This window comes from Metopolophium dirhodum, chromosome 1, assembly GCF_019925205.1.
Source record: "Metopolophium dirhodum isolate CAU chromosome 1, ASM1992520v1, whole genome shotgun sequence".
NCBI classification, from domain to species: domain Eukaryota; kingdom Metazoa; phylum Arthropoda; class Insecta; order Hemiptera; family Aphididae; genus Metopolophium; species Metopolophium dirhodum.
Genome location: NC_083560.1, coordinates 64,356,152 through 64,367,248, shown reverse-complemented (window position 1 = coordinate 64,367,248; position 11,097 = coordinate 64,356,152). Strand labels below are relative to the sequence as shown.

General features: G+C 38.6%; 1 protein-coding gene across 1 annotated transcript in view; it reads left to right on the top strand.

Moving 5' to 3' along the window:
- Positions 1-2,093: 2,093 nt before the first annotated feature.
- The window catches only part of LOC132934222 (uncharacterized), a 53,151-nt gene continuing 44,147 nt past the window's right edge, over positions 2,094-11,097 (top strand). The window contains exon 1 of the mRNA XM_061000500.1: positions 2,094-3,047. Within this exon, the coding sequence (XP_060856483.1) occupies positions 2,781-3,047 (267 nt within the window). The 5' untranslated portion in view covers positions 2,094-2,780. The remainder of the gene's footprint in view (positions 3,048-11,097) is intronic.

Sequence of the window (11,097 nt, the reverse complement as noted above, 5' to 3'; positions counted from 1 at the left end):
CTATGTTCGTTTACCAAACGTAAATGTAGTATAGAACAGTTTGTTCTCGTTGAGTAGGTATAGGTTAAGACTATATGGGTGACACGGCTGGGTGTCAATACATATATATATATATATTATAAATGGTTAAATTAAATTAAAAAATAATACCTATTTTCTATATCGATAAATAATTCCCATGGTAAAATTGTTATTCCTGCTTGGCTGCTTGTAATAAATTATTTAATCTGATATTTATTTTATTACGCATACGCTCAATAGGGCGGTGCACAGTTATTTATGTTCATTTGAAATTATTATTCTACGTTTTAGAAAAGTTGACAAATTATTTTAATTATAATATTATCGATATTATATTATAGTGACATGTTCCTAATATATTTCGTAAAATATTATGCTTTAAACGAACGCATAATTTTTAAACCACTTTTATATGACACAACGTGCGTTGTCAATTATCTTTTCAATAAAAATTACAATTAATCAGCATTTCCGATCATCGTAGCGTAGTAATGTAGTTTATTTAAAATTCGAAAGTCGTTTGAATTTAATTAATTATTACACTATATAAATATATTTTAAATTTCGAACTGATGACACGGACGATTAACAAGAAAAAAAAAGACTAAAACATAAATAGAAATTATTAATTTTACTAAACTCTCATGATGCTTATAAGTTTTAATGTTTGTAAATCACACAGCATATATACCAATTAGCGATAAATTTAGAAAAATGCAATCTATGTAAGGAAATAAGGAATATATTATGTTTGTATCTAAAGTCCATACAATAATTCTATATTTTTGACTTTATATTCAGCAGCACTTGGTACCGAGTATAGTAAGTACCAAGTACTATATAGTCCGGATATTTTATAATAGTTATTTTCTTTGTTGAAATAGACAAATAAATTGGCGATGTTTAGTGCGTAAAATGAATAATTACTTTTTCGCATGCAACAATTTGGAATTTGTTTCTCTTAGATTTTTCCGAATGCCATTTGTGATGTATACAAAAAGTACAATTTTTATAACCGAGGTTGACAAACCACTGGAAATTTGCATATGTACATCTAACATAAACAATACCTATTCGTAATAAATCAAAGAGATCGACGTTTTGCTAATTACTATATATTATTATACAATAGCTAGTAGGTATTAGTATTATTATTATACTATAGATGCCATTGCTATCGTACATTTGTACCTCTATAGGTACAAGACAATTGCATAGGTTATACTGCATAATTACTACACTGCGATAATATGCAGTATTGCGTGTGTAGATATGTAGGTATTGTATTTTAACATATATATATTATATACGTACACCTATACTATATACTAATCGTAATACACCAATACGTAATTAATTTCACACCGTCCATCGTTGTCGCGACACATGGGACACGCGTAACTATTACCTATTGGCCATTATATTATATAGGTACGCGCGTCTATGTATAATAATATTATAATAGGTATGCGGAATGCGAAAAACAGAAACCGTACGCAAGGCACGAGGAAGAATACTGTCGGGAAAATGTACGTTCTTAAGGTTTTTTTATTTTATTTTTTTTTACATATTTCCTGTTGATTCGCGCGCATCGCTGCGGGACGTTGCTAATAATGCGACTTCATGCATTATCCCTTTGGCGATTTATAATAAATTAAAACGTATCCATATAAACTATATACGTCATGTACGATATCGATAGTTAACTAAATAGATCGGTACATTACACGGCAAACTAAATCTCTCCTCTCGCCGCCACCGCTTCGACATTATTCGTCGTCGTGATCTAGCGGGCGGCCTCGGGCATTGCCTCGTAGCCGCCGCCGCCGCTGCCGATGACGACGACCACCGCGACGCGCGCCCGCGAGCCGGTGACCGGCATCGCCGCCGCCGCAGCCGCGAGGCTACCCTCCACACCGCCACCGCTCGCACACCGCCGTCTCGTTATACTCCCACCACCGCCGGCATCATCGCCACCACCAACGGCCACCACCACCACCGCCACCACCACTACTACTACTACTACTTACTACACACTATTCTACTACCAGAAGCACTCCGCCGCTCCGGGCTCTGATACTCCCGCCGCTTTTTGCCCGTGGTCAGACGTTTGCCGCAGCCGCCGCCGCCGCTGTGCCTCTAGCAAGAGCCGTCCTGCCCGGCAGTGTATCACCACTTTTCACTAGTAGTAGGCGGTAGTTGTAGTGCACAGTTGTCATTATCGTCATTGTCGTGTGTCGCGTATGTTTTCCGATCGCGCGTGTGACAAACGAAAAGCCGACTAGGTTTTATTTTTGTGCCGTTAATTTTTATTTCATAACCTGAAGGTTGTCGATATTGTCAATTGTTTTTAATCGTTTTCTCGAATCTTGTGAATTAAAAATTTTCCGTTTTTCGTCGTCCCTGCAGACGACGTGCAGCGTCAGTACTCGTATATAACATTTTTTTTTGGTTTTTAATTCTGTGCGCCACGAAATCACGAAACGCCTAAGGTGCCGAACGAAACGTGAAATATTGAACAAATACGGTAAAAAGCCACAAAACGTTCCGACCGAATATTAATTATTAACGTCATTCCGCCGCCGGCCGCCGCCGCCGCCGCCGCATGTGGAGGTTACACATGCGGCGGAATCGGCGACCGCCGCAGAGGAGCCCACCGGCGGGACGGCGATCTCTTCGTTGCCGTTGACGCGCTCACCGATTATCCGCTGCACCGCCGACGGGCACCACTGGCGCCCGACGCAGACTCCGCAGCCGCAATGACAATCACCGCCGCCACGATCACCGCTGCCAGCACCAGCAAATGGGTATGGCGGCCAAGATGGACCGGGAGGACGTCGACTTCGACGTGTCGTCCAACTTTTTGCCATCGCGAGGTTCACGACGACTGCGAAATCGCTGACCCACCACCCGCCGGCCATCCACGGCCGGTGCGCCGGCGTGCAAGGCAGCAGTCGTCGTTCGGGCCGTCCAAGTTCGCGCTTGCGATCATCACTATGTTGATGATATTGACCACCGCGATCGAGGTAACGTATAATTTTTTTCTAGAAATATTTTCTCACTGTACTAATATTGTAATAATTGTACCGATATCCCCTCGCGGCTATGGAGTTGTCGTCGTAATGGTAATTATATACACGCGCGCACTGCGATAAACCACGGTCGAAACGTGGTCTGAAAATCGATTAAATGATATCATCTCTAGATTTCAATTCAAATATAAGATAGTTTATAATATTGTTCAAGTGCGCCCGCAGAATAAAATTCCACTCGGAACGAGATTTAAATTCAATGGACAAATTAGTATATATTTTTGCTATTTTTGTTATACCTAAACCTAAGTACCTATGATCTCTATTATTCTAATATAGCATAAGTACTACCTCACAACACTCTTTTGTTCCAGAATTTTTTTATAAACCTAACGATATGCCATATTTTATTAAATTACATACAGCTTACAAAATTCCAGGCAGGCAATGGTCCATTTAGTCCCCCCTTCCGTGGTCGCCTTTGTAATTGTTTCATTTAAAGACCGTTTCCGAATTTTATTCCAACAATTTTACGCATCCATATAGTACGAAACAATATACTTAATCGTTTTTCCGACGCCTGTCGTGTCGTGGTAATGAATCCGTATAGGGACACCAATAATATAATAATTATACTACACATATTATATTATATGGAGGGAAGTACTGGCGGCAATATAACCGTAACGGCTGTACATTATTTTAGTATCGCAGATGTATATGCATTTACGACGACGACCGTCGGATACGAACTTTGCTCGTGACGACTTTTTTCGACATATTTAATTCCATTTTTTTTTTTTTATATTTTATTGCTACGATAATCGCGCGTTATATTATATATACCTATGCGTGGCGTTTGTGACGTGTTTGACGCCGTGTAAATGACGTACGCGATATGTGCGCGGTTTATGTGGCACGCATTTACACGCGCGGTACCTATATATACCTATAATATATATTTTATAAAAAAACTTATTTTTTTTATAGTTCTCGTCGAATTGCAGACGCTATCCACGATTGCAATATATATCGTGTTTATGGGGGCGACGGGGTGGGGGGCACGGCAAGTATATGTATACACTGGTCGTTTGACGACGGGTTCCCACGACTGTCGCCAGCCGTGTGTATTTAAATTAAACTAAATTAATATTTGTCGTAAATATCAATTACTGCTATCTCTGTAGTTAGACATAATAATACGACGTGTATATTAGTATAATAGTGCGTACAAATAATAACAACAACAATAATAATAATTATAATATTTATAATAGGTAACAGTTTTTGTTTAAAGCAATATAATACATGCACTAGGTTATATACTTACAATATAGTAATAGAATGGTGAATGAATAATAAACTATGAATGGAGATTTTGGATGCTCGAGAAACGCCACAAACGTTATCTTCGTATATTATTCTGTATTTCATTATTTCCATATTATCTATACGGTTTTTTCGATAATAGGTACCTATACCTAATCATTGGTATAATTATCGATTCTTGTATACACAGTTCGGCGGCTCGATGACAGAACGCCGCGGCTGCATAGAGAGATAATTTCTTTCACCGCTGTCAACATTGTAGTATATGATATAGGTAGACGCTTGTACCCTGCCGTTATATTATTATATACAGATTTGACGGGTGCGGTGGTGTCAGGGAGTGGTAGATCGATGTAAATAATGTGGATACGTGGGACCGGGCGGCTTGGTAGCCGAATAGCTCTTCATAATATCATGGCTTATCTGTTTGTTTTAAAAATCAATGGTATAAGTAATCTGTGGTGTGTGTGACACCTGCACCGCCGGGGCCGAACGAGTATAATAATATGATATGTGGCGGGTGTTTTTTGTTTGCGTGTGTGCATTAAATAATGTCGAGCGCCGTCGGCTGTAGGTAGATATCATACCCGTACGTTGGATAATATTGCTGTGCAGGCGTAATATTTTTCATTCATAATAATATTATAGGTATATATAATAATAGGTATATTATGACTGTTGTAAATTGTGAACATTTTAAAAGTTTATAAAATTACATGTTAACATCGTCTTCCTACACGGCATATTATCTTCACGTGATAAATATACGTTTTCACAACAGTTTCATTGAAAGTTCGTACTGTACCGCATTTACGCGTCTTTAATACCGTTCGCAATTATGGCAAAACAACTAGTTCGTCATTTTTATTTATTAATTGAAAAAAAAAACATTGTACATCATAATAATATGTACTCGTATAATACATTTTATATATAAATGAATAAAAGCATATATTTGTATAGTAATAATGAGGGGTTGAGTGGAAACTGTCAATGGAGGGGTTTCGATAGGTAAGCTGTTGAGGATGCATGTTTGGGTAGTATTAACTTTTTTTTTAGAAGTCGTTTGAATGACATTTGACAACCTGTTTGGGTAACGAACACATTGAAGGATACAACCAGTTTGGACAATAAGAAACCCTCTTAAAATTAATTTGTTTTTATAAGTTACCTATCTACGTAAGTGCTTAAACTTTTTTCTCACTTGAAAATAATTTGTATACATTAACTGGTTTGATAATAAATAATAATACCTATGATAGTTTATACTTTACCAATTACTAATATTTGAATAGAACTAAGTAGTTTAAGTAAACGAATTATATTTTATTGATGTATAGGCGTTATACCTAGTATTTATTATTAGTTTTAAAAGCATTCATTTACAATTTGTACATATTAACAAAAAAGTTAATTAAGTACATAAATCATAACTTTTCAAGGGACTTATTTTTGTCTTACAATAATTTGTTTAATTATTGTATTTCGATGAATTATTTTCACATTCTTCAAGTGTAATCAATAACCCTGAAAGATTTACCTTACCTAATCTTAATTATTATATATTTTAATAATTTTGATTTTTTAATTGTTATTAATACAGGAATACTTAAAGGGGATGTATTTATCATATAAAGTTTAAATAGTTAAATCAATTATGCAATGCGACGGAATATGCTTATCACCCTAAGAGGACGCCACACCCGCATGTGTATAGTCTCCGTCTTACAAGTGAATTACATAGCAAATAAACGCTCCACAGATCAAGTTTAGCTTCGTTAATTTAAAAATTAGAGTGAATCGAAATATAACAAAACTTGATGGTAAGAACATTATTTGTTGCTAAAAATTGAACTATTGTTAAAAACCAACGGAGCTAAACTTGGAGGTAAATTTGCTATGTTACGCACTTGTAAGACGGAGAGAACACAATGTGTCACATGGGTTAGCGTCCTTTTAACCGTGAACTTTTATCGAAATTGTTGAACGATATAGTTTTGACTATTAGTTGTTTATTATGTTTTTGATCTTAAACACTATTTTTTGCAATCAGTTAATTCGCTTAAGTTATTTAATATGCACCATAATATTATAAAAACAAATATATAGTATAATAAGCTCATACCCAATTTAAACAAATATTGTTTTTTAATGTAATTTTACCGTTTTTTATTAATTCAATTTCGGGAGTACTACATTGTTAAAATATATTTACCGAGTGATTTTATTATTTAATTGAAAATAAAATGTCTAATCTCATTTTATACTATCAGTCTTGATACCATTATAACTAGGTCCGGAGGTAATCACATTGAACGGATTTTATACTGTTCATTGAAGCATACATACGATTAGTTAGGTTTATAATTTTATATTAGTTTTTGTCAATTTTCTGGTAAATAATTATCTGATTATTGGAAATAGTAGAAAACTACAGTATAAATAAGTGTTGTGCATCTGTAATAACATTACATACTATATCATTTATATTTATACATTTATATATTATATTTAAAACATAGATTATATTAATATGCTTGTGTAACAAATAATTGTTTGTTGTTACCTTACGTAAATTAATAAAATTAGTAAAGCTTATTACTTTTTCTAACTTTAATGGAAAGTCGATGAAAAATATTACAATAAAAATTATTGTAATTATTGTTAATTTATTTTAGTAGATGATGTGCTTATTGTAAGTGTATACCGGCTTCAAAATATGTTTCTGAATTTTAGTGAGTGTGATGGAAATATTAACGGATATATGGTTAGATAGACGGGGAATGTATTGTTTTACGATAAAGCCTGACTGGTTGAATTGTAATTTATGTGTAAAATTAACGTTAACTGATCTACAACGTTTCCACTTTCCAAGATATCTGCCGCTCTAAAATGTCTTCAAATCTGGAGTCGTGAGCGAAATACATCTAATTTCTGTAGTAGTATAACTCTAGTATAGCCGTATAGGTTATATATATATACATTATCACACTCTTCGGACCTGAGTGGTATTAGGTCGGTACATTTTTGTGAAAACTTGTGTCGTGGGTTCAATCGGCTATTTTTCCGAACATCGTCTGGAAGACTGTGTAATATACCGCCGTCGTGTTTGTCTGCGTCACATAACATTCGTATAGGTGTATTATTAATTTATATACCTATTTAATTACGTCGTTGCCGCCGATACCTGAGTTTTTTTTTCATGAAAAGTTTCGGTTATTATTACACACGCACACGGTGATAGCAGTTTGATACGCAAAACAGTGTACCTAAATCTCGCGTGAATTTCATCCCGAACAGCCGCTGTATATAATTACGCGCACTGCCTGTGCGTGTTGTTTTTTTGCGCGAAACAAATTCGTGTGTATAATAATAATTATTATTTCGGTCGATAAAACGTTTACACGCACACACTCGCTCATATACATACACACACTTGCACATACACACACGCTTAACCGTACTTGCGTACCGGTTCAGTCAGGTGGCAGCATTTTCCCGCGATCGTTTAATACATTTCTATACAACCGTCGACCACGTACCTTCTCTCGCTGTATAATAATAGGTAGGTACCCATAGCAGCATCGTCATCAGCGACAGCGGTTCCCGCAAACTAGGTTTCTTTCTAGTCCTCGTTATAACAATGTAGAGTGAATAAATTTATATTTTATAACAAACGGCGTATATAGGTATCTATATACCAATACGTGTACCCAATGGCTACAGTTGTAGTGCACTCACCGCTGGCGTAACTAGACGTTGATATATATACCTACCCGTGATGGATAAACATTTAGATGCGCCCCTCCCCCGCCCCATCGATCACCACCGTGAAGTATAAAAAGTTATCCTGTTAGCGTATATGGATCATGGACATTAGAGTACTCTATTAGAACACTATTGTGTTCGCGGTAAAGATATGTGTACAGATACAGACGCATAAATATATATGGATTAGTTACATTGCGGGCTGCTGCGATGGATGTTATCTCTGCGTGTGCCGACCGTCGCGACACGATCGTCGTGAAAGATATGCAAAAGAGATTTCAACCCGTTCATATATGTATATATTATTACGTTACCCGTGCGTATGATAACACTGCAGTGATTATACCCAATGCAAAACCGAAACGAACATTTCATATAATATTTTTTACTGTACACAATATGTGACCAATATTCAACCAACAATAATAATTATTGTAATGCCTGTATTAAACGTGGAAAGTTGAAAAAAAACCTAATAACGGATCTTGCGGTTGGGCCCTGTAGGTCTTCGGGCCCCAGTAAAAGCGTTGTGACAGTCATGCACTCGTTCCACCCTAAATGTACTATTGTGTTACAGCACTGGTACAGCCGCGCGCGATGTTTCGTCCCGACATGTGTAAATATAATATATTATATCACGGCAGGGGAACGACGAAGACCCTCCTCGACAGTCGGCATACGATTTCGGGGCCCACAATACTGTCGTTTTAATAACATAATATACTGGCGATAATAATTAAATTATAATCCCGCCGACGACGACTGTTTTTTTTTCTTTCTCGCCGTTGGTATCGCTTGAAAATTTCGAATTTCGACAAAACTTTACGTTTCACTCGAACTTAACATAATATATAATATTATACAATATATATCGCGCGTGTAAAACTAAATGACATACGACGTTTGCAAATCACGCGATCAGTCAAAACGCTCTTCACGCGCGCGCTGCGAACTTTTCCGGCGAACGCCCGCGACAGGGTTTGATGACGCACGCGCGCTGTCCACTGCCAGCGGCCGCGGCCGCCTTCGACGCCGATGCGGGGGGAGTGACTTTCGTTCTGTCGTCTCACGGCCGGCTCCGTAACTTTTCGCCAGGCCGGGTCCGCGGTATACGCGCATCGTCACGCCGCCCAAGCCCCGCCCAGACGCGGTGGTACCGTCGAAATGTTCGTGTACCGCTGTGGTGTTAAGCCCGGCCCTCTTCCCCGCCGCCGCGGTACTCTGGCCGTGTTTTACGCGCAGTCGCCGTGTATACTGCGCGTATATATCACATTATTATTATTATTATTACATACCTTCTATTATTCTAAAAAAATGTATTCCATTTATTTCTGTTCTATTCTCACGTCGTCAACTCAGAAGCGGCGAGTGGGGTGGTGGGTGGGGGCTGGCGTATTATATTCGTCTCGCCTATTACACACGTCATTGCGTTTCGCCCGTACCTATATACAACCCCACTCACGACCCGACCATCGCTCCCGCCGTTTGGCTTGCCGCTTTTTACAATATACTTTGGACGGACACGCATAGTTATATTCTCCGATTTTCCACGGTCCGCCGCTGTCCTCGAAAATCATTCGTAATACTCGCTACTGCACGCGCGTATATATAATGCATAGGCACGTATTGTAGAGTGTACCAAGACGACGACGGTATATTATGTATAATATTATAAATAATGATATCGCGAACGCGAATCGTCGCTCCTATACATAATATATAGCTCTTATATACCACGGTATAATATGTCCACTCCCGCAATGTAGGTACGCATACCTACCTACGACGTCGTCGTACAAAGGCAACGAAATTCGGTTAAACGTTGTATATACGACGACATCGTTTTCTATAATGTGTATAAAATATAATAACATGGTATAATAATATATTATATTATTATATCGTTGTGATGTGCCCGCAAGTTTCCTGCCGAGTCGTGACGAATAATAATATACGAGTCGCGCGGGGGACGGCGAGGAGTAGGAGGTGGAGGAGGAGGTGTACGCAGCAGCAGCGGAGAGATGGATTGCCGAGCGAGAGCTTGTGAATATACCTATACAAGCGCGAGCGCGCGCGCGTATACATGCGTTACGTGGGCGGCGGACGTGGTGGCACGCACGCCCGGACCGCGTGGCAGCCGCCGCAACGCCGCTGACCGGCCGGCACGCAACCCGTTGTCGTCGTCGTCGTCGTCGTCGTCGTCGTCGTCGTGTATAGGCCATGTCTTCGTGCGCCAACACCAGACACACTGCGCGCACACATACACACACACACACACACACACACACACACGACTTTATGCACTGAACCCCGCACGACGACGTGCATTTTTTCCCCATACGACGCAAAAACGCGTCTCGTAATAATAATAATAATAATAACGCGATTAATACGGCGGTCTAGCGTGCGTGTTCATGGGTTAGTATGATTGTTTGAACGACGGCTAAAGAGAGGTTCACGCGATCGTCGGTGGAAAATATTTAAAATCGCGCACGCAGACGTATTTTTACGTTTCATTTAATATATATATTAGGTATATAATATATAGAGTATATAGTTACACATATTATGTATAGTTTTATTATTACTATTATACTGCATTACAAGCGTATTTTATAACTACGAAAAACGGGATGACATGTAGCAGCAACAAATTTTTTTCTCCTCGAAAACGCGATCGTCGTCGTCGTCACGCCGTGCAAATATTGTATACAGTAATAGATCGAGTGTGATTTCCCGCACAGACACGCGCGGCCTAGGTACTAGGTACCTACGGAGGAGAGATCTGGTCGTGCGGGGCGGCCGATATTTTTTTACATTACCTCCGACCCCTCCACCCGTCACACCAGTGAGAATTAACGTATAACAAATGGCTAGGCCGTCGCACACACTATATATATGCATGACGTTGATGATGATGATGATGATGATGATGATGACGACGACG